Genomic DNA, 24164 nt, shown 5'->3' with positions numbered 1-24164 from the left:
ATCTACAAATGCATGCACGGCCTAATTGACTTTGATTTCGACTTAGCGAAGAACGAAGATATACATAGTCACTGCACAAGACGACGCAGAGATCTACACATTCCACGAGCAAGGACAAACAAAGGAAAACAACGACCAACCTATCAAGCTTCAATAGATTTTAATAACCTAGAACATGAACTAAAAAACAGTATTTCATTACCTAACTTTAAGAACCTATTGAAAAGACGTTGATCGAATATACCATTTGATTTGGCATTTGGCTATAAACTTTCCTTCTTCATTCCTTTCCATTATACCATTCTCTACTCAATACTTTTCTTCCACATCATAATCCAATCCCCTCATTGTATTGCATCATATAGTATTATATTGTATTGCGTTGTTACAGTATTGTATTGTTTGGCATAGTATGGGATGGTATCGTTCAGTACTGTATTGTATTGTGTTGTATATATGTGTTGCTGTAAATAATGCATGTTTCCTTTTGAAATCATGTAACATATAGATGCAGGACCCCACTGAAAAACACTTCGGTGACGTGGGTATCCTGGTTAAAGATGAAGTTAATAATAATAATAATAGTAAAGGATCTTCAGGGTTATTAACCATGTTTGGTTTTTCCTTAGGTTTACGGGGTTTTTGATGCCTTTTAACCACTTGGGCATAGGATTCTCGACGCGCCACAACACAGCCAACTTCTCTATCAGTAAGAGTCTCATCAGATTCATCCGACTGACTAGTGAATCCTGTTTCATTGCTTCCTATAGAATTTTTTAATTGATCTGACACTAAGGTGTCATTAGCGTCAGTTTCAATACAGTCTTGGGCAATAACTTGATTTACATTTTCTCTTTCTTCGTTATGGTTAATTGACTTTGTCGAAGACCTCTCTGTAAGGCTTGTTTCATTCTTCCTGATGAAATCTTGAAATTCTGAAATTACTGAAGTTATATGCAAGATAGATAGATATATATAGATTTATTTCAAACGCAATATAATAAATGATTTATTTCCTGGTTGCCTTTGAAATAAATCGATATACTTCAAATTTTTGTGTTTGCCTTATGTGTTAGGCCTATACACTGCATGCACTTATACATATGCTCTAAGCTTACTTGTGCACTTTGCCTGATATCGTTGCAGGGAGTATACGTAGTAAGTTATTGATGGTTGTTACATGCAACATGCAAATAATACTACAGCGCGTGGTGTGTGCATGGTACATAAATCTTTCATTAAAATCACAAACAATTCATCGTGTTTAGAAATGATCGAATCATCGAAATGACAAAGCGAACCAGTTTGGCATTTTACCACATTAGTAATTTCATTTAGTTCATATAGCAAATACATTCACACATGTCTTGTAAACAGTACATCCAAGAGCATAGCAATTCGTAACGACAATTTTTTTTTTAATTTTTACCTTCGAAAATAAGCTCTAATGGCGCAAACTTATTCGACGAATTTTCTACTTTACATACAGCATGAAATATTGTAGAGTGCAATATGTTTTAACTTATATTTGAAAGTTACATTATCTCTTTCTTCTGTTATACCCATAAAATGCACTTTTTGCTTGAGAGGAAATAAGTATGCAATCTTTTGGCGATAATTTCATGCAAAATTGCAGGACTCGTGACCCATGGCCAGTGATTGTAGGCGGAATCCACCAATTTTAAAAACGAATAAATTTAAATGTTATAAATCAATTTCATTAATGTTAGCGACTATTTGCTCCAAAGAACACAAAAATCGTAAATTGAAAAACAGAAATTTTCCTTACCTTTTAGTTTTAGCTGCCTCGGATATATCTCCTGAAAGTGTAAATTTGTGTGCACTCTATGCGCTCTATGCACTCTTTTGTGAACTCAGTTACTTGTCAATATTGGCCTGTACTTTTCTTAGACATGCTCTTAGCTTACTTGTGCACTTGGCATGATGTCGTACTATAGGAAATATGGGCGGGCGTTACCATGCACCAAATATTGCTACAGGTGCATGTGTGCTACAGAAGTCATTCATCACATACACGACCGATCTTTCCATTTGAATTTTTTAAAAATGTATAGGAATATTTCTTGGCTTAACAAAATTTTATTAAACTGATTCAAATCACGAAGTTACAATGTCTCCATTGTTTTCGGAGCTAACCAAAATTTCGTTTAAACCAGACTCTTGCGACAAGCATGCATGCTTTCCTATATAGGAATTGGAAAACTCGTCACATTTTTGCGTTCCATTTCATGCGACAAGTACAATTGAAATATATGATGCTAGAGTATTTAGCATGGACCTGCCGTTTTGGCGCTGTCTTTAGATAGATTAATTTTATCTGCACGAAACCGCAATTTCAATACAATAAATTATTTATTTCCTGGTTGCGTTTGAAATAAATCTATATATATATATATCAAATTTTTGTGTTCGATTTACAGCGATGTCCTGGAAATTATTCGAGTGTCGAAGACGAATCGCAACAAGCAACGCTACTCTCAAAAATTGATGAACTGGCCACTGTAACAACAAATTCGGCCGTATATTTGGACATCTTGAAAAAATTTAAAATCTTGCTGTCCCGGTAGTTCGGACCCGTTTTAGTAAGCGCAAACCTACAAGAGGAAAACCCGTCGCTCAGGAATGATAACATCAATCTAAAGGAAGAGCGCAATAGCCTAAATTGTGTTGTGTCTGACCTGAACTCTCGTATTAAGTGCCTCGAAGAAGAAAAATCTAGTCTGTTAACTTCCATTAGACTTATTCAAATTGAGAATAATTGTGCTGCAAACACCCATCAAATGGATCCTCAGTTAACGATTCTGATCCGACGTCAACTGCGGTAAACGAAAAAAAGGATTCGTCCGTTTTGTTTGTTGAAGATAGTCTGTCTTCACCAAAAGCAAAAGAGTTGAAACGCAAGTATAAAAAGAGGAAATCTTTATCAACTATTAGGGGAAAGAATCATCTGCAGGAAAATCATGTAGTTTATCCCTCTAATATTAATTCAAATTCTAACGACCCAGCTGGGCAGTCAAATCAGTCATATAGTATTCCAGAGCAAAATGACATAGATGTTAGATCATTGAGTTCAAACACAGGAAATTGTCGATCAAATTCACATGCCCCTAATTTAGTTAACAGCGTTGAGCATGATTCGCCAAAGGGGAAATCATCTATGTATAACCACGCGAAGAAAATGACTGTGGTTATTGGTGACTGGATGCTGAAAAATCTACAAGGCTGGCGTCTTTCCACGCCAGAAAATCATATGTTGTTGTTAAAAGTTTTGCCGATGCCACTACTTCAGATATAAAAGATTATATTAAACCAGTTTTCCGGAAAGAGCCTCAAAAAGTTATTTGCATGTTGGCACAAATGACCTAAAGAAATTATCGGAATATTTAATTTATTATAAAAGATATAGGAATATATCTTGGCTTCACAGAATTTTATTAAACTGATTCAAATCACTCATTTAATATTCAAGAGCAAAATGACATAGAAGTAAGATCATTGAGTTCAAACACAGGAAATTGTCGATCAAATTCACATGCTCCTAATTTAGTTAACAGCGTTGAGCATGATTCGCCAAAGGGGAAATCATCTATGTATAACCACGCGAAGAAAGTGACCGTGGTTATTGGTGACTGGATGTTGAAAAATCTACAAGGCTGGCGTCTTTCCACGCCAGAAAATCATGTTGTTGTTAAAAGTTTTGCCGATGCCACTACTTCAGATATAAAAGATTATATTAAACCAGTTTTCCGGAAAGAGCCTCAAAAAGTTATTTGCATGTTGGCACAAATGACCTAAAGAAATTATCGGAATATTTAATCTATTATAAAGTATATAGGAATATATTTTGGCTTCACAGAATTTTATTAAACTGATTCAAATTTTCCGCCGTTTTTTAAATTAATAGCCTTTAATTAAAAATGCTTCTCTCCTATATCCCTTGGAAGTATAATATTATGTACGGTAGCTATATATATACATGATCTAGCCATTTATGTGTTCATGCAATTTATGGGTGTAATTACTTGCATGTATTTGTGGGGTTGAAGTGCTCCCAAGGGTCACCTTCTGGCCCATAGACTCAATATATTTTATGTAAACATATTGAATTAAATTGTAACAGGCCCTCATCCGGATTATTACCCCTTCTTATTTCCAGGGGATTATCACCCCTTCCATATTTGTTAGGGGATTATCGCCCCTTCCTGACTTCCAGGGCTTATCACGCATTCTTTGCCTCCAGGGGCCTATCACCCCTTTTTTACCTTCAGGGGATTATCACCACCCCTCCTTTTCTTATAGGGGTTTATCACCCCTTCTTTACTGACATTAGATTAGCACCCCAACTTCAATTACAGGGGATTATCACTCCTTAGTTCTAGGGGATTATGAACCCTAGGACATTCAGGCCAGGGGATTACGACTCCGTGCTTATTTTAGATAAATTGTGTATGGGCAATTGTAAATCAATTTTGTAAATAACTATTACTGGAGTACTTCAACCCGACAACCCATTCTCCTACAAGTTAGTGTGTTTTATTTTGTTCTGCTAGTCGAAAAGCAATTGCAACATTAATGTATATATGCAATCAGTTTTGCGTGAAACATGTAAATAGTATATATATAACCATGGCAACAACATAGCGCAACATTTAAATTCACATGATGAGTGTGGCAAGCACAGCTTGTCATACGAAACAAATTTCTGGTGAATAAAATCAAATGAAAAAAACCAAGTTTATTGTTTTTCATTTTCGTCTAATTACAAATTAACTTGTTGATTATGTCAACCTGCATGAACATTTTTATGACAAAAATCAATTACTTATCTCATGTGACATATTATATATTAACTTTTCTATTTTTGCATTTTTGTCATGATGATTATATCGCTAAACTCAAGGGGTTTTGTAACAGAATTTTAGACGCAGCGGGTAAGATTTAATTCCCTGTGACATCGTGTGGCTATACATTACAACCTCAAATCATCTTCAGCGCTTTTAAAAGTGTTTTTTTATTTTATTGGCCCCCTACACAGTGTATGTATAAAAGGCCTATCTTTGACTTTTTTTTGTACATACGCTCCCTGAACAACAGCAAACCTGTCTGACATATACTAATAACTTATGCAGGCCATGAGTATACCTCACTTTCTCGCCGAAAATAATTGTTTGGACTAAACAGAACACAGTTTTCAAATTAATTTTGCCTATTCAAGCAATAATAACGAAATCATCGAATAAAGCCACGAGCATGGTGTGATTGAAAAGATGATAAAATTGCTCGAACATAGAAAGTCTACGTTTACATGTCTGTTCTGTTCAGTGGTTAAGGGGGTTGTGAGGAATGTGTTCGAAAACTGCCTTGTACCATTTCGTTTATTTTTTTCCTTTTTTTATCTTGGACTATTTTGAACCAGTGACGATACCTTTAGGTTAGTTCCTTGGGTTATTTTAGGGTCTGGTTTATTTTCCGTAAAGCTAAGCTACTTGTCATTAATTAGAGTGTGCGCGTTTGGTGGATGTGCCCGACAATGCAAGTTCAGTAAACAGGTTGAGACTTTCTATTGATTGTTTACAGTGTAAACCTCTCCAGCGAATTATAATAATTGTGTTCATTAATATTTTCTACATATTTTTTCCATTAAAAGGCATACGACATGTCATATAATTTATATCGAATGTTTTAATGTCATTTTAAGAAATAATAATTTTAAAATAGGCGGCAGTCATAAAACTGATGTATATTTTGCATGAAAAATATGCTTTGTTTTGTTTTGTTTTATTACTGTTTACTTCTATCTTATCTTTAACGATTGTGTGGATAGGATCATTGCTTATTAAGGCTCCGTTTACACTATACCGGATTGCATCGGAGCGCAGCAATTTTGGCACCGGGGATTGGGCTGCTGTTGCTGCTATTTACACTACTCCATTGTGATCCGGTACATGCCGGGGAGCGAAATCACTCCGGTTTTACGGTGATATAAAAAGTAATCCGGTATGTACCGGAGCAGTGTAAACAGACCAATCCGGAACAAAACGTATTTTGGCGCGAGATTTGTAAGCCAACTCACGAGAATGACTCAGGCAGTATTTGGCGGGAAACTGGCTTTTATGGCGACATCAAAAAGTGATGAGCTGGCAACAAAGCAAAACGGTGGGATCAGCATAGCGTAAACATTCTTATTTTTTGCTTTGGAGTGAAAATTAATTCGGTATGGAAAATAAACCGGTATAGTGTAAACGGGGCCTAAATTAATAATTCATGAATAATTTAACCAATAACAAGTAAGCATTCAGCGACAGGATAAGGTTTAAATACCAAGATTAGACAGAGTTGTACGGAAGATTTTAACTCCAAACGGTTTTCACTAAATTAAGATAATTGATGAAAATCACTAGTGTTTTCTCTCTACCACCATCCTGTTTTCGACAATCTGGCGCATGCGTAGACAAATTGTCTCTATGTTAGTGCATTGCATTGTGGACAACACAATTAATCGTATATCACCTTACATATACCAGCCTTTGAAGTCTATACTGCAGTTCGATGTTTATTAATGCGATAGACTGTCCTATTTTTTGTGTGTCTCGTTTGATAAAAGTTAGATTAATCAAGTCAGAAGATCATATTAATTGAATCATCAGGTTTATTTGATGTTCCATTTCTTATCCCCAGCAACGTAATTTTCCCAGTGTATGATAACCAAGCTCATCTCTCCCTTTATATGAAGATGTATCGCCAAATCTCAACTCAGTGACAGGAAGTGTTTTCCTGTCTGTCAGGTATCCACTGTCTTCACGCCATATTTGAGTATTCTCGTCACAATTACATTTTCCTCCATCTGCACAGCTGTTGGTCATTCCACATGAACACTTTCCACTGTTGACTGCCGCTCCACCCCAATAATCCATCTTGTAACCCTGACGTGATACCCACCAACCGTAGGGATATCTGAACAACAAACTATCAAAACATTCATATTGAATAAATTGCTCACAATTCTTCGACTGGTTGATAATCGCGACAATCTGCTCCATGGAAATGTTATATTTAATCTTTCTTTTGTAAGAACCTGGAGATTCATGTCCATCTACAAGTGTTCTGGATTCACTATCATGTCCAATCTCTGTCACACCAACACCATTCTTTGAAGTCATATCACAAAATGTCATAGCTGAGTGTCCTTGCATGAAAGTTACACGATACATGCCGCTATCGGCTGTTTGATTTTTTTCTCGTAATATTGAACATGCACTTAGGAATTCTGTGGAAGAAGAACACTTTGTTATTAGAGTGTTTATTTTCTAGTTTTGCATTTCCCCCCAAAATTGGATAAGTTGGAGGCTTGGAAATTAATAGCGGCAGAAAATAATAGGAACAACAGCAATAAGTAAAAAGCTTGCTTACTCGAAAAAAAAGTATTTCACTAGGCTTTTGCCGATATTACTCGTCTAAAAGTGGCTATAAGTTCTTTAAGGCCTACGTTTTCTAAGCGTTGTTACGCGAAAACGATAGCTTCGTCAAGCGTTTAGCTGCCAATATTTTAAAACCTGGACCAAAATTTAAAAGTTCAGGTCCCAGAGTCTTAAAATATGAGATAAAAATATTTTGAGGGAAGTAGATCTGAGAAAAAGCAGCTTTTTGTTCATGAAAACATATATCAATAGCCAATGGAGTTAAACATAAATGAATAGCCGATCTATTTACTCACACTCGTCGTATATATAGCTGGTAGCCAACTCGGTGCTAAGCATCTCGTCGACTATATATCGGCTCATATACGACTCGACCTCGTGGTATAAATGTTAAATATAAATCCTATTCTATCTTATTTGTCCATCATGTACGTGTCAAAACGCTAGAATATAAAACAGCCAACATATCTTTGACTACCACTCTTACATGACATTGAATACCAAAAGATTGATGTTTGCTTTTGTGCGTGTAATTGTAGTTCAGTGTGTAATTTCCACGAGAGAACCACCCACTGGTTTCGTTTGGATTGCCTGAACTTGGAATATTTGGGCAATTGGGTTTAGGTTCTAGCCAGCTAAAAAAGAGATTTTCCCGAGCTTTGACAAATGCTTCTATGGTTTGTTGGCATGGACATTCACAGGCTAAATAAAAAACCCAAAATTTCTTCATGCGGAAATTCAAAAATGCATATGGGTACTTACTACCTAAGAGTCTAGTTTAAGACAAGAGACAAGTCAAGTGAAATAAACATCATACCAAATATTTTCCCAAGTTGTATAAATGTGGACGTATAATTATTATACTATAATTATTTATTGATTTAGTTTGCCTGGAATTTTCATGATAAAAAATTTTCTGTAGGATCAATTTTTGAAACTTGTACCATTTATTTCCAAACATTTTTTATTTTTTCTGAGAACGAGAGAAAAAAAATTCTTGGGATGTAAAAAAACCCTAATAAATACTCACGAACAACGGTAAATCTGACAAAACATTTAAACTGAATGATCTTGCCATCACTTTTGTACGAGAATGGATAGGTAATCACGTGTTTGCCGAGCGAGAAATGTGCGGGAGACGTGACGCCAGGTGGACCGACTGGACCTCTCTCATAATCAGAACACGTGACTTCGGGTATTGTCCAATTGACCAATCCTGTGAGTCCACCAGGTGTAGCATATGCAATAAAATCTTCATCACGTGCACAATCACATACTCCTTAGGAAGAGAAAAATAGGACCGGTTGCTGGTTGTTTTTAACTCTTAAAAATATTAAGTGGTGAATGAGAAACGTGCAAGTTCCGAGCAATAAAATTAAAACAGCGGTTATGTATATTGATTGCCATTAACAGAGGTAACGAACGTATTATCCTAGGGAAAATTGCTAAAACAAATCTTATAATACAGCCTTGCCCAGTGAACGTCTGAGTTATGAGCCGAAATATTTGACGCTAGACGTTGGGCTGTGTGTCGAATTAAAGCTATTTAAAAGTTATATTTGGTGTGGAAATTTCAAGAAATAAACTGCAAAGGAAATATTTAAAGAAAAACAATTACCAACCTGCAAAAAACCGGGAAATTTTCAAATATTTTTTGGATATTTCCGTGCTTAAGTCTCGAAATTACTACACGAAATATAGCTTTTCAATAGCTTTAATTTCATTTTCGGCTCAATATTTGGCGTCAAGTCTTTCAGCTCAAAAAAAGTAAAAAGTGAAAGTAAAAGAAAAAGTAAAAAGCACTCGCTTCAAATCCCCCCCCCCTGAGTTATCGTTCCAGTTTGTTTACAGTTCAATGGCCTTAATTGGCCTACAGCTATAGATTTTATTTAAAATTTGCCAACTTTGTGTGGCAGTATTTACAACACCTCTCAGTCTTTCTGTAAAGTTCAACATTTAGTTTTATAGAGAATGTCCTATTAAATTATTATTGTAAAATAGTAGACGAAGGCTTCTCATTGTCCTCCTTATATCCTCGATAATTGTTCGAGATCTAAAGAGTCTCAAAGTTCTCGTGCAATTTTCCCTCAAGGCTGCATGATTAAATCAAAATAAATTGTCTATAATTATTGAATAGTTTTCGAGACTTACCTCCTGGATATGCACAAAAGGCATCAACGATTTTATTCAAATCTTCGTCTAAGTTGTCGGATATAATTTGTTTAAACACCGGATGTGGTGACGACGATCTTTTAACGTCAAATGTGAGGAAATTGCTTTCGCTTCCAACAATGCCTACGATGGTGGAATTTTTCGCTTTCCTTAAGATATCAACGAACCTCGCTTGATTTTTTACTAAACTGTTGTTGTCAGTCCTATTGCCCAATAATAACAACAGGATGACGTCGTCCACACCAGGACGGTCGTTTTTCCAAGTGCTGTTTTTTAGCGCCTTCAAATGAGAAAGAAATAATTTGTCATTCGGATCATTTTGTTGTCTGGAGTTATATATAGTAGTCTGTATGCAGTAAAATGGAATATGCTCCCTCTATTATAATGGTTGCGCGTTAAAATTTATATAGTAAGATTGATAAAATAAATTATTTTATATTGATGCTCTGTCGACATAAAAAAAAAACTTCAGTTGACCAGTTAGAAGCATTTCGTTTTTTGGAAGCCTAGATGTTTACATATGTTTGGACAAGTCGGAATATCGCTTACTTTTCTATGAGCAAAGACATTCGCACATGCAACGAAGTTTAAATAACCTTTTTTTAAGAGGGAAATTTTTTATATGTCACGTATTTTGGCGGGAAAACGTTCAAAACATAAAATCTTTTTGGCGTACCACTCAAAATTAATTTATTTTTGCACAAAAATGGACCAACAAACTGCAATCTAAACCGTCAATTTTTCGCGCTTGATTTTGACCACATAGTCGACTTCGGGCGGTTGTCCTGCTGCTGCATAGTCTCCAACGTTGTTGGAGTTTACTTGGTCGTTCATGGCAAATGCAGCTTCACCGCCAAAAACGAATGGCCGAAGGAAAGAGTTGGTGTCGGATCTGCATGCGGTAAGGGTGCATGTTTAGATCTAGCCTCGTTAGACTATTAAAGTAGCGGATGGTAGGCCAACACCATTCCGTCTTGTACCTGTCGAATGCCCAGCCAATCGCTGTCTTGCTGCCTCAATGTTAGCTTCTGATCGTCCAGAGCGACTTCTGGCTGAATTTTCCTTTTTTCGATGTTTTAATGACGAATGTTCGTTGTTCTACCGTAAGTTGGACCATGTTTGTGAGATTTATTCCAACTTAATATGCATATGCGGGTAGTTTATTCAGAAGCGAAATTCTTCAATTAAGTCCCAAAGGGAGTTAATTTTCAATAGTTTTAGTCCCAACTCTCAGAGGTAAAAATATGCGATTTTGACTAATATTTTCTACTTAGCCTCCTATTTGCTCATTTTTTCACCATTTGGTATTAAAAACATTTCATTCAATGGTTAAAAGCCTAATCTTTGCGAATGTGAAAAATTCGTTAATAGAATGAATAGTTCGCGTACAATAGCGCGCCAAAGTTGGATTACTTTTTTTTATACACCCTGTATATGGATAATTCACAATCAACTCACATGAATTTTAAGTCCGTGTGCCTTTTTTATGATGGTCGTATTGCTTCTGGAATAATTGCTGCTTTCAAAATCCTCAATCCACTTTATCAGCTCTGTTTTATTCTTAATATCCCCAAGTTGCAATAATTCTCTTAGTTTGTTGTCGTTTTGGAGTGTGACGAAACCAAGATAAGTTCCTTGTTCCTTCGCGGCCAGCTTCTCATTTCTGACTAAGTTCTTTAGAAATCTTTTCACATTAGGGTAGAGACCAACAAAATTATAATTGTCCCATAGAACAACAATATCTTTTTTGCATTCTGAAATTATACACGATGCAAAAGTGAATCAATAGCTTAGCTAACCTAACGATTCAGCACCGTGATGCGCATGAAGTTTTCAGTATAATAATTGATCTCTTTAAAAATCCATCATGTGTTCACTGTCCACGGAAGTTAGCTAAATCTTAAACAAAATCGTCTTGCTGGATGATTCATTTAGGTAAATTATCGACTTTACCGCGCTGCGGTGTCTTTAAATTTAATTCTGAATTTGTATAAAGGAGGATGTACTAGTTGTGCTTATTCAGTGATCGCGAAAGATTTTCTCATTTGATGCACCCTCTTATAAAACACACGTTTGCTGTAGTTTTGTCTATATTACAATTCAATATATGAAAAGCAGTACTAATTCAGTACAGCTTATTCGCCGATGCAGTATATCTGTACATGTATTTAAAAAAGTGAAAACACAATATAGTTCTACCTTTCGTGTTGGCTTTTTTTTAGTAATTCCATCAATTCCTAAATATTTAGTAAATTTTTTCATTTGATATGGTAAAAATATAAGTGACGAAAATTCTCAAATATAGCCTATAAAAAAAGATTACACTCATTAGGTTTGTTGACCCACTTCACGTATATTTCACACTATTTCCCATAGATGACCCATTTCAGGGTGTATTTTTATTATATAGCTTAATATTTAATACGGTACGAATGTTTAATACGGTATGCGTGAATTATTAGGAGTATTACTTGCCTTTGTTTTTCGAGTTACAGGAACGAGTATAAATCACAATGTCAAACGATTTTTTCAGCCCACCATACAGCTCAAAAATATTCCTGATCTTATTCAAACCAATAGAAAAACTCGGGGATTTTACGTAGGGAACTACTTTTAAGCCCCGTTTACACGACAAGTGTTTTGGGTACGGCACTCTTAAATTTAGGCACGCGGACCCATTAATATCAGCACGGCACTCTTAAATTTGGTCGTGTAAACGGTAACAAAATAGGTTCGCGGGCCGAAATATTTTGGCGGGCCGAGACCACCTCGAGAGGTAGTCTCGGCCCGCCAAAAGCGAAGTTGGCGGACCAAAAATTAATTACGCATGCGCCCTACATGTCGCAACATGTGACAAACACTGGTGGCAACATGGCGTCGAAAGAAGCATCCGGGACGACATGTACAAAAAGCAGAGGAAAATTATTGCCAGACGAGACTACGCGTTGTCTGATCCAACTGTGGAGTGAAGAAAGCATTCAAATATCCTTAGATGTTTGTAAAACCTCTCGGCAAAGCTCTAATGTTTATAAAAAATTGCTGGTGAGTGGTTGCTGTTTACAATTTTTTATACTTTGTACATATTTTATCAGAACTATCATTGATTTCTCAAACGTAATTTTAACATCATGATAATACCTAAGCACTAGACGTGTTTTTAACAGCACCAATTGGAAGGCAAAGGATTTACGGGATACACTTTAAAGGAAATTATCAACAAAATAAAAAAGCTTCGGCAAAAATACAAGCAGGAAAAAGATAAGGCACGCAAAACAGGCAATGGTGCATCTAGGAGGTGGAAATTCTTTGAAGAGATTGACAGATTTTTGATGAATCGTCACAATGTCAGCCCACCAGCCGTGATTGATACAATGGCAGAAGGCACACTTGAAACTGGAGGGGAAACTGAGGTCATGGGTAATGACGAATTGGATCAAAGTATTAAGTGAAAAAAGTAAACTCCTCTCATGCTCATTCATGTAAACATCCTCAGTGTGCCTTGTTTTTCTACAAAATCAGGTTTTCCATTTATTTTGTATACAAGTTTTTATGTTGGAGCAATTGGAGAAGTAAAGGAAAACAAATCTTTGCATTGTTGACTTACAGTATTCAAATGAGCAATTGAATACCCTGATGTTTTTAGTAAATATTTTTATTGCCATATCATATATTTTCCTTTTATTTTTAAAGTTACTAATTTGATTGAAAAATATGGTGCCGGGGAGACCAGCCTTCGCAAGTTTAATACATGCAGTTACGAACAAGAAATCAGATCAGAAGGAACCCATGTGTCTGAGGGTGGATCTGTCATGGTATTTTATGACGAAGACCAGTTTAATTGTCCAAATTGTAATGAACTTGATGCATCCAAATGCAGTGGCAATGGTATGTTGCTGTTAGCTGATCTGTGTAGATAATACAATGTCAAGATTGAAACCCCCTACTGAACTCTCAAATGGCTTTGTGGTATAATTCTTCCTAGGAAGTGATAAAGGCGATGATAGTGGTGATGATTATCCAAAGAAAAATTGTGGACTTGATCAGTCTAAAGACAAGAGTGAATCTGATGAGTCTAAAGATGAGAGTAAATCTGATCAGTCCAAAGATGAGAGTAAATCTGATCAGTTTAATCAAAGCGAAGAGAAAACATCAGTTATACCTAAGAGAAAAAAGAAAAGCAATGTTGAAAAAAGCCTAGAATTTGTGTTTAAAAACTTCAAAGAATCTGCTGCAGATGATTTTGACAGGTACCTGAAAAATACACTTGTAATGTCCTGAAAATAAATAAATACCAGGTAAAATTATAGTGCATGTTGTGTTAAGAAATCTTAATTTTGCAACTGGGTCATCTATTCTTGTGAATGTTAATGAGACAAAGCTAGAAATACAGCAGATTACGTGGTATATATGGTTGGCATTTTTAGTGTTACAATACCTACAGTCAATGCATCATTCTATATTGTTATAGATATCAGAAACTTGAGGAAGAAAGAATTAAAAAGGAGCATGAATTTCGAATGCAAGAAATGCAGTTAGAAAATGAAAGGCGAAAAGAAGAGAGAGAACACGAGCTATGCATGATGCGTATGCTTTTGTCTGCACAACAACCTGGCAATGGTACAACTGCAAATCGATGCAGTCCGTTTTCTATGCCCATCGTGTATGGCCAACAACCTTGTTTTGAGGACACACACCCAACTGGTGATTTTTCAACATATTATAAACTTTAATGTTGATTTGTGGACTTCATTGGATCTGTATTCACGTTGAAAAACTTCCAATATTGTTGACATTTTTGTTGGTTGCTTACGTATACAAGTTTTAAGTATGCGTAAAATTTTATATTCACAAGTTTTTACGCCAGTTGTTGATTTTGTTATATACTTTACATACACTAAACTTGCCATTAGCAATGTTTTCATAACTTTACAGAATAAAAGAACTGTTCTCAGTTGAGGGAATGTTTGATAGTATTATGAAGAAAAGTATTCGTTCAATGCACTGCGAATGCTCTCGGCATCAGGTGCATCAGCGTCATCAATATCATCTATTGGCATAATCAGGGGGTCTTCGGGCACCTCCCAGTTTGGCAGGTATTGATTGTTTTGACGCTCACAAATATTGTGCAAAATGCAAGATGCATGCACGGCAATCACTAAAGAAGTTACTTCCATATCCACTTGTTTGCGAAACCTGATGAATCTCCCTTTCCACCGCCCAAAAGTGTTTTCCACCGTCATCCGTGCTCGACTAAGGTTATAATTGAATTTTCGCTGGTCTTGAGATGCTTGATTTCTGGGATAACCTTTTAATACCCAGGGAAGGAAAGGGTAAGCTGGGTCAGCTATAAGAAATGGTGATATTTCTACCCCACAAATTTCTTTTACGAGGTCGTTAGCGAAAAGTTGTTGTGCATTCCCTTTTTTAAACAATGTAGAGTTGGAAAAAACACGAGCAGCATGTACACTGCCTGGCCAACCGATTACAATGTCGCGAAACAGATAATTGCAGTCAGTGACAGCTTGCATAATTATGCTATGAACTCCTTTACGATTGACGTATTCGGCATGGTTTACCGTTGGTGCAAGAATAGGAATGTGTGTTCCGTCTATTGCTCCAGCACACATAGGAAACCCCCATTTTTCTTCGTAACCGTGTATAACTTGAAGTAAATCTTCTCCATTTGGAAAAGTTATCATCTTTGAGAAGTGCTTTATTATAGAACTGCACACTTCAGGAATACACTGGCAGGTAAACGATCGCGATACACCAAATAAATTCCCAATTGTCCTGTATTCAGCAGTAGATGACAGGTAATATAATGTAAGAGCAAGTCGCCGTTTTGCGGACACTGCATCTCGCATAGATGTATTATTTCGATTTATATCCTGCCCAATTTCATTAAGAATTAATTCGAACGTTTCCTTCTTCACTCTAAAATTCGTATACCACAGCTCATCGTTAAATGCTTGATCAACCATGTCGAACCAAATTAGGGATCTCGGATGCATCCACACAGACCTTGTTCTCGAACGATGTATGTATGCCAAAACAGCTTCAGCAAAAGCAAGCCGATGTTTGTTTATTCGATCTTTACTGACTTTAGATATTTTTGATACACGACCACGAGACCTTTTACTCTTAACGCATTCTGAATTTTTTTTTCGCTTCATAAAAAAGAACCACACAAAAGCATTTATGTTCACCATTTTGAAATATCCCGCGAAATTTATTTATTTTCTTATGCAAATCTGCTGGCAATTTTTTACGGGGGCTCATGTTTAAGCGGACCGTGCCGTTAAGAAAGGGGTGCCTGTTCATAAAACAAGTACTCTTAAAACTTGTCGTGTAAACGAAGCGGACCGTTTCAGAAACAACGGCCCGCGTACCTAAATTTAAGAGTGCCGTACCCAAAACACTTGTCGTGTAAACGGGGCTTTAGACTATGAACTAGAAACTTATGCTGGCATGAAATATTTGGCTTTGTCCATGATATTGGGCCGGACATTTTCTCGTAGGTCACGCTGTCTATTCTTTGCTTATCAAAATGACAGGTGCATTTTTCTTCTATAATAAAAGAAAATTCCATTTATTTCACGTCCAGAAATATGTGACAAGTCATAGTGCAATATCAAGTAAACAAAAACATCAGCGGCGCAATATTATACGCGATTCGTGACATGCGAAACTCTGCGTGGGAGTGAATATGTGTCGTCTTAAACTCGCTTTCCACATTATTAAATTTTCATTGCTTAAAATCTTAATATGCACTGTGTACAGACGAAAAATAGGAATTACATCCACTAGCCAATATGATCATACGAATAAAATCACATCTCTTGATTTAATTATTTATTTTACGCGCAAACATTAAACGCTATTATAATAATTTTCATTTATAAAACATGCATAAACTGCTTTTCAAGAGACGGGAGGAAATTATTGGAAGACATTTGAACTCAAGGAATTGAAAAGGAGTTCGAATTAAAAAGAACAATCTTCTATCCATTAAACTTTTTCTTATGCTACCAGTTGGCAGTTCAGCTTCGGGTTGCAATGTTTAATAGAACAGTCAATCAAAAAGGCAATGGATTTATTTCATATCCTCCCGAGGTTTACAAGAGGTGAACATTTCCCGAGGAGCTAACGTAGTGAAAAATAGCTATTAAATGGTTCAATTAGCGAGAACCGTAGTTATTATTGTTTTTGCCTGAGCGCCCTTTTAAAAGATAGCGACAAGAGAAATGAAAAAAGCTACTTAGTCCCCGCGTTTTACGTCGAGGCTAGAACCAGAACCAATTACTGCGATCATTAAAACTTTACATACCTACAATAGGGCAAAGCTTTGTGTAGTCTTCATATCTCTTTTCTAGATACTCAGCTGTCTCGCTACAACACTGTGATATTTTTATAAAATCTTCATTTAAACATTCTTTTTCCCATTGTTTTCTGTCCTCCACGAATTCGGACCACCCTCTTTTGCAAAATTCAGACTCTTCTTCCACTGGCGTAGCCAGCATCGATAATTGGGGGGGGGTCCATATTCATATATTCATGTAAACAGACTGTAAAGACAATTGATTTGAAAAGAAATTAATCCTGCGTATCACGAATATATGAATATGGACCCCCCCCAATTATCGTTCTGGCTACGCCGCTGTCTTCCTCCCCGAAAACAAGGTTTGCAACAGAGTAAATCATTATAACTGTCTGCAGAACTTCTTTACAGTTGCCAAATATAATCGGTTTCTGTTTGCTTCGTTTAGACCTCATTCTATCAGAAGAAATAAAGATTATCTCATGTTTGCGCAGCAAACGTCTTGAAATATTCTGAGTCTTTCTGATACATTTTCTGTATAGCCTCGTATTCTTTAAATAATTATAAATATAGGCACACTAGATAGATCTGAGTGGATAAGCTGACCTAGTGAGCTCCACATACATCTGGAGTAAGACTTCCGTGAAGCCAAAGAATGAAGCCAAAGATGGCGAAAATTGAAGGAGATACAGTACGTCATTTTTAGTCCTCCTATGTGCGTGGTCAACTAAATTCGTATATATATATATATATATATATATATATATATATATATATATATATATATATATATATATATATATATATATATATATTACTGTTCTTGCACCAAATAATGATACTGCTCATTACATCATTAAAACTGTTGTAAGTGCAGTCATGCGGAACAAAGGCTACTTAAAGCAATGAATCATCAAATAGGGGTCAGTGTGTTGAACAAGTCCCTCAGGTGAACTTCGCTCTAGTCCAAAACGGCTCAACCCATCAACAAGTCACTCCAGCAGAAGTTAACGAGCCACAAGAACCGCATCGAAATCCAGATCCGCCAAGTCCGCCGCTGCCTGTGGAAGAACAACCCCAGCCACAAGCAGGCGAGGTACTTACATTTTGACATTGGTGTACGTGTTTCGTTTATATTTACTTGTTTCGGGGCCCATACTTTCATTGGGTAAACTACTGCAATCCCCGTTCGGATGACGTTGTATTATGCTTTCTGACAGCTTACTTGACAATATGTGAATTATCTTCTTTCACTTCAACGTGTATGCGGTCTATCTACGGTGATATAGTTTTATAATTCATCTGGTCGTATGTCAGTGGTAAACCTGTCGCTATATTCTCCCTCATTTAGTTAATAGGTGCGGCCGCTGTTTAAGATTTGATTCTAGTTTGTTTTGGGCCGCAACACCTTGAGTTGCTTCCCCGCGGGTTTATCAATTTCGATCGCTCGACTTTTGCAATTTGTCTCGTTCATCCGTTTCAGTTTGGGGATTTTTGTTATTTCTGAGAGGCTTTTCTGAATGCATGTCTACCATTGTTCAGCAGCGCCGGGTTATCACTTGGGTGATCTTTACTAATTACTAACCAGTGCCGGCTCGACAATAGCTCTTCCGTGTTTATCACATTCATGCATTGTTAGCTATGTAATTATACGCCTCGGATGGTTTGATTTTCGGGATGCGTACTTTCCCCACATTAAAACATTGGCTTAATATCTTCAGATGAACCTTTTTACTCTTCTGCGTCGTTTGAAAATAAAGATCGGTTTATCGAGAATCAAGGTGGTTTACTCGCTGCTCGGGACCCATTTTTGTGTTGCCCTCAGGACATCGGCATTGGTTGTGGCCAGTGCGAGCGCATTTAATTAAACTCGAATTCACATGGTGTATCAGTACAACAGAGGTTGTGGCCGTCTCAAAAAGGTTATTAGCCTCGATGACATTGGTTGGGGCCGACAGGGAAGCATCTAATTTCTGATAACCTGGCTTCGTATATGCTATGGCTTTAAAGCAGCTTGATAGGGGTCAAGCTCGATTTTATGAGGCTAAGCTGGTTGCGGCCAGTCCACGTGAAGGATTTCTCTCGTAATTCACCCAACCTTGCACATGTGACTCATTGCATTGGTTAAGGCCGGGGGCCAGTTGTATAGAAATGTGGTTAACTCTTAACTATAGTTAGTGACAGGATTGCCCAATTTGAGTCATGTATTTCTGGGTGATTACGATTTAACTACGCGGAATATAGTTAGGAGCTTTGTATAGCCGGCCTCAGGTCACCTCCTTGCGTGTGTAATATCCCTTAACAGGCTCGCCCGGCCTTTGGTCGTAGCTCGATAATAAGATAAGGTGTGTCCCGTAGCTGGAGCGGCAGTCGCACGCTTTGGAAGAGGAACTTGAAACCTTGAAGGCCGCGCGATCTGCTACAAGCGGGGTGGAGTCGGCTCTGCATTATGTTCCTCAACTGGCATCCACACCTTGGAATCTCAGAGACCCTGCTATGATCTTATCTGCCCTGCAATAGCTCTCGGATCAAGCTCAATGCAGTAATCACCCAAAATCAGCGGAGTTTGAAGCCATTCTGCGTCAAACACGCCCCCTTTTGTATGAACCAGAGTTTGGGGACATTATTATTCGAGTGTTAGGAACAAAAGAGCCATCGCCAAGATCCGCAAGACTTGTAGATCCTTTCGCCACCCATACTCTCGGGACGCCCGGGGTAGTCGGGGCTCTAGAGGGAGATTTGAGCGACGAAATTCCAGCGCTCCGATTTGTTTCAACTGTGATGAACCGGGACATTTCCAAAGGCATTGCCCCTCAAAAAGGCTTAGGAATTGGGTGTTACCATTAGCATCTTTCCTGCAATTTACGCAACTTGTATTAATGCAAGATTTCATTTTCAAATAAAAGAAACGCAAAAAAACATATTCGTCGTTGTCCCTTATAGCTTTTTATATTGTTGTCGGTCTCATCATCGCCGGACCCGGGTGCGGGCGTCTAAAGCCTTTTATGCCCCTCGGGGCTATCTGGAGCCGGCGGTGTGGTGGACGACCCAGCATGATTCTTCGTTCCTCTTCGTACCTTATGCGCTATTTATCTTAAGTTATTTTGCCGGTGAAGCGCCGTAGACATTTGGACAGCTATGGACCTACGCGTCCTGATATACAATGGTGCAATTGGCAGGGTTCGCCCATCACTCTCGTCGGCCCCAGACCCTCTCCTATTCTGGTCTGTAACGGTCACGCTCTGGCCAGTACTAAGGATATCATATTTCGGGATCCGTCTTTCTTTCCCCCTGATGAGCTGCATAACCACTATTTGGAATGGGAACGTATTGCTCCCCCCGGCAAAGCCTGTCAGGTCCTTTCCTTCATTCGTAACGGTGTAGACGTGTGGCAGTATATCCAACCATTTCAAGGTACTTTCGGGGGTATACATTATGATTTACCATTCCCTTCTTCCCGACAGTTTCCTAACAGTTCATCGTGTGGGGAATTTCAGTAAAAGCTTTATTGATGCAACCATCCAGGAGCGAGTGCTTACTGGCTCGTTATTGTTTTGGGGTCGTGTCGGAGAAGTTATTCCACCCCATTTGGTGATGCCTATTACCATCGAGCCGCAAAACCCCGTCTGTGCCATGATGAGAGATTTCTAAACCTCTGGATCCGTGATCTTTGACGATCTCCGACCTTCCACGTTACCTTGCCTGTGAGCATTTTCAAACGATATGTGATGATAAAAGTGGCTATGACCATCTCATGCTGACTCCCAACAGTAGGACTATGTTCGGTCTTTCTTGGGACGGTTGTTATTTTGTCTATGCATCGCTTCCGTTCGGTTGGAATGCCAGCGCTTATGTTTATCATTGTACCGGTCTTGTTGTCACCAGTTATATTCGTTCCCTGAACGTCCCGTGTAGTCAATATATTGATGACAGACACAACGGTCAGCTTGTTCTCGCCGACTCATGCGCATGGAGGGGGGGCCTCACATTTTGGACCTCATGTCTCTGGATTCTAATGTTCATCGGTCTCCTGATGGTTCCCCTCTTCGGCATTTCACCCCGTGGCCTACACCGGATTCGACTGGGGTAAATTTTTCATTCAGTCTGTGCAAACCTCGGAGAATGCATACGTTTTCCCACCGTTGTCCGTCGTTGGTCCCGTCTTTAGGTAACTTCTGGAAGCGAGGTACCTGTTCAACATTGTCCTTCCCAACATCTTCCCACGTCGGTTCTGGTGGTCCTTGGTTAATGGGCGTGCTACAGGAAAAATTCTTTTGGGGTCATTGGGTCAAACCGATATTCTCTTGTTTCCCACTCGCATGGGTGGGTTCACTCCCAAGCCTCTTGACTATGACCTTTGGGCCTTTCGTTTTGTCTGAAGTCGCCTCAGAGCGTTCCGTCTTCTTCGTTGTTATTAGGGTGTGCCCAGCATTTGGCGTCCTGCAAAGACTTCTGATAATGACACTCGAAGCAAGTGTTTTGCCAGAAGTGTGTTAAAAGCCAATCTCCCGACGATCGTTCACTTTTTCCGCCCGTTAAGAAACTAAGGCTCGACATCAATGCGATTAATACCCGATTGGATGACCTTCGCTCTGCGAGGGCCTCATCAAGTTATGGCCGCCAGAAGTCGCATTTAGAGACGGAACTTCAGACATTTTTATACCCACTTCTCCCGCGTAAAACGCCCCTCTCGTGCACGCCCAAAGATGTGACACAATTCCTAGTCTGGTGGGATCAACATGGACGCACAAAAGCCCACACCTCCGACTGTACCTTTTTCGGCGCTAAAGGCAGAACTATTTACGGCTGTCCCGCTCGTTTGGCTGCAACCACTGCGGACTCAACCATTGGGAAACTCCGTGCTGTCTTCCGCACTCGGATCGTTCAGAGGGAATACGATATCCGCACGGGTTCTGGAAATCCAGCTGCCCATTTCTCCGTAAAACAGTACCTTTCATCGGTTCAGTTGGAACAAGCTGAGGCAAAGGTTTCTCCTGCTCAGGCTACGCCTCTTAATTCTCTTCACAAAATTTCTTCAATTGATTCGCCATTTACGGTGACAACTGTCCACCACTGCTTCGTCAGCTATTGATAAATATATCTTTGCTCTTGACCTGTCGTTCTTTTTTCTAGAGTTTTTCACTGGCCATCGGGCCTCCGACCTCGGCAGGCTCAGGACTGTGGATATTTGCAATACCCGGATGGGAAAACGTTATTCATTCATCAAAGAATCGACCAATCTCGACCTATTCCAGTTTACCCTTGTCAATCCTGCCGTCTGTCCCGTTGCGAATTTAAGGTTCTATCGCGCTTTGTGTTCAGCTATGAAAATCACTTTGCAAACAGGCTGGATATTAGGACAACGACAAAGCGTGCAACTGTCTATGATTCTCTGTTTCTTGCATCTGCTGCCCAGGCCAGGCTGACCAGCTATTTTAGAGCTTTGGGTATTTATGAGAAGGAGTCCATACATGGCTTCCACGCTGGAACTGCTATTCTACTCGGCATGCTTGGTGCCCCTAAAAGCGAAATCGCAGTACATATTGGCTGGCGTTCCTCTACAATGGTCGATCACTATACCCAATTAAATGAAGTCCTCTCTGTAGACTGTACCTTTAATTAAGCAGCTTTCGGACAGTATGTTACCTCGGTCTGGTCACACCCCAGCTGGCGAGTTATCCGCTCATTTCCTGTGCAGTGACAATTTAATCGGCTTCCAACCATTTTTCGACCAAACCTGAGTTTCCGGACAATCCATCTGGTAATCTAGGCATGCTAGGGGTTTAGGGGTTAGATATGGGGAAGGGTAAACGTTTCGGGTGTGAGTTTCGGGAAAGGAAATGGTATATCCAAGGGGAACTCGGGGTATCCAAATGACATAGCGGAGACTACGGGAATAGGCTCGGTGGCACCGGGCTGTTTTTTCCATAACTCTCTGTTCCAAAGCCTAGTGGAGCAAGACTTCACTTAGAATAGATTACTATTCTAAGTGAAGTCCTGCTCCACTAGGCTTTGGAATAGAGAGTTATGGGAACACGAGCCCAAAGCCAAAGGGCATGACTGCAATCGGGTAGAGGGGGAATTGAGGGTGGGCAAATCTGTTTTGGCTGCGCTAGGACGCTGGTTACCGGAATATATCGTGCACAGAGGAGGAAATATCTTGCATACGGACAAAGAAAATTCACACACTTGAGACTGAAATTATGAAGTTGCATTAGTAAACTATCCCTTTATTTCTCTTACACACTATGATATAATGCAATGTAAAGTAAGCTGTGACCGTACCCAAACTTGACTATCCCTTTGTTCCCAATACCGCGCCTTGTTTAACACATTGACCCTTATTTGATGATTCATTGCTTTAAGTAGCCTATGTTCCGCATGACTGCACTTAGAACAGATTACGATTCATTGAAATGACACAGATAAAAAATTTGGCATTTTACCACATTAGTAATTTCATATAGTTCATATAGCAAATGTATTCATAACTGTCTATAAGTAAAAAGTACATCCAAGAGCACAGCAATTTGTAACGACAATGTTTTTATCTTTTACATTCGAAAATAAGCTATGATGTTGCAAACATACTCGACGAATTTTCTACTTCACATACGGAACGAAATATTGTGGGGTGCAATATGTTTTAACTTATATTTCAAAATTTACATAGTCGCTTTCTTCTATTATACGCATAAAACGCACTTTTCTGCTTGAAAGGATAAATATACAGTCTTGGCGATAATTTCATTCAAAATTGCATGAATCATGGCCCAGTGATTGTAAGCGGAATTCACCAATTTTTAAAACGAGTAAAGATCATGTAAAGTCTGTTCTGCGCATGTATTCTGCGCAACAACATATTCCATTAGTGGGGGAGCAAACACCGCGAAAAAATGTCTGCGCCCGCGCTGAAATATCAAAATATGATGGTAAATCTAAATATTAACTTTTGGAACAAAACATGCCTATTATTTGATAAAATATAAGTTAAGAAAAGGCAAAAATATACAAGACGGCCAGACAGAACATAAATTAAAAGCCTTCTAGCATTTAGAGTATCGAACGAACTGGAATTCACGATAAATTTTCCTTTTTTTTCGGGGTGGAAAACAAAAGTTTAAACCTAAAATTTAAGAAAACCCGCGGAAAGTTAAGCTTTCTAATATATTTAAATTGTAAAATACATCTTAATTTTCAATCATTGAGAACACGCAAACGTCTCGTATCTGGCG

At 38.4% G+C, this 24164-nt stretch overlaps 3 protein-coding genes across 7 annotated transcripts; 1 reads left to right on the top strand and 2 right to left on the bottom strand.

The window, feature by feature from the left end:
* Nucleotides 1–6689: 6689 nt before the first annotated feature.
* Nucleotides 6690–11354, bottom strand: LOC114537875 (neurexin-4-like). Of its 4 annotated transcripts, none has more exons than XM_028558985.1 (4): nucleotides 11070–11354; nucleotides 9591–9891; nucleotides 8470–8718; nucleotides 6690–7288 (listed from the first exon to the last, which is right to left on the bottom strand). In XM_028558985.1, exon 4 carries the CDS (start codon nucleotides 7230–7232, stop codon nucleotides 6690–6692), a length of 543 nt encoding a protein of 180 aa, XP_028414786.1. In that variant the 5' UTR covers nucleotides 7233–7288; nucleotides 8470–8718; nucleotides 9591–9891; nucleotides 11070–11354. The 4 variants fall into 4 exon arrangements, with proteins under 4 accessions (XP_028414786.1, XP_028414787.1, XP_028414788.1 ...); XM_028558986.1 differs by having other exon boundaries at nucleotides 8470–8715; XM_028558987.1 differs by lacking the exons at nucleotides 9591–9891; nucleotides 11070–11354 and adding an exon at nucleotides 7927–8141 and having other exon boundaries at nucleotides 8470–8560.
* Nucleotides 11355–12411: 1057 nt separating this feature from the next.
* On the top strand, nucleotides 12412–14432 carry LOC114537890 (protein SREK1IP1-like). 2 transcript variants are annotated; one of them, XM_028559003.1, is made up of 4 exons: nucleotides 12412–12653; nucleotides 12776–13496; nucleotides 13594–13858; nucleotides 14080–14432. In XM_028559003.1, the coding sequence occupies exons 2-4, from the start codon at nucleotides 13421–13423 to the stop codon at nucleotides 14339–14341; spliced, it is 603 nt and encodes a 200-aa protein (XP_028414804.1). In that variant the 5' UTR covers nucleotides 12412–12653; nucleotides 12776–13420; the 3' UTR covers nucleotides 14342–14432. The 2 variants fall into 2 exon arrangements, with proteins under 2 accessions (XP_028414804.1, XP_028414803.1); XM_028559002.1 differs by having other exon boundaries at nucleotides 12412–13496.
* A 134-nt stretch (nucleotides 14433–14566) lies between these two features.
* LOC114537889 (protein ANTAGONIST OF LIKE HETEROCHROMATIN PROTEIN 1-like) lies at nucleotides 14567–17107 on the bottom strand. Its single transcript, XM_028558999.1, has 2 exons — nucleotides 16939–17107; nucleotides 14567–16178 (listed from the first exon to the last, which is right to left on the bottom strand). Exon 2 carries the CDS (start codon nucleotides 15818–15820, stop codon nucleotides 14585–14587), a length of 1236 nt encoding a protein of 411 aa, XP_028414800.1. The 5' UTR covers nucleotides 15821–16178; nucleotides 16939–17107; the 3' UTR covers nucleotides 14567–14584.
* Nucleotides 17108–24164: the final 7057 nt, after the last annotated feature.

The sequence above is a fragment of the Dendronephthya gigantea genome, unplaced genomic scaffold, assembly GCF_004324835.1.
Source record: "Dendronephthya gigantea isolate DGI-Jeju-01 unplaced genomic scaffold, DenGig_1.0 000168F, whole genome shotgun sequence".
Taxonomy (NCBI): domain Eukaryota; kingdom Metazoa; phylum Cnidaria; class Anthozoa; order Malacalcyonacea; family Nephtheidae; genus Dendronephthya; species Dendronephthya gigantea.
This window is presented reverse-complemented; position numbering and strand designations above follow the sequence as displayed.

Coding starts and splice junctions, on each gene's coding strand:
- LOC114537875 (XM_028558985.1), bottom strand. CDS start 7,232: ATGTATCGTGTAACTTTCATGCAAGGACACTCAGCTATGACATTTTGT.
- LOC114537890 (XM_028559003.1), top strand. CDS start 13,421: ATGGTATTTTATGACGAAGACCAGTTTAATTGTCCAAATTGTAATGAA. Junction 13,497..13,593: donor ATCCAAATGCAGTGGCAATG/GTATGTTGCTGT, acceptor AATTCTTCCTAG/GAAGTGATAAAGGCGATGAT. Junction 13,859..14,079: donor GCTGCAGATGATTTTGACAG/GTACCTGAAAAA, acceptor ATATTGTTATAG/ATATCAGAAACTTGAGGAAG.
- LOC114537889 (XM_028558999.1), bottom strand. CDS start 15,820: ATGGTGAACATAAATGCTTTTGTGTGGTTCTTTTTTATGAAGCGAAAA.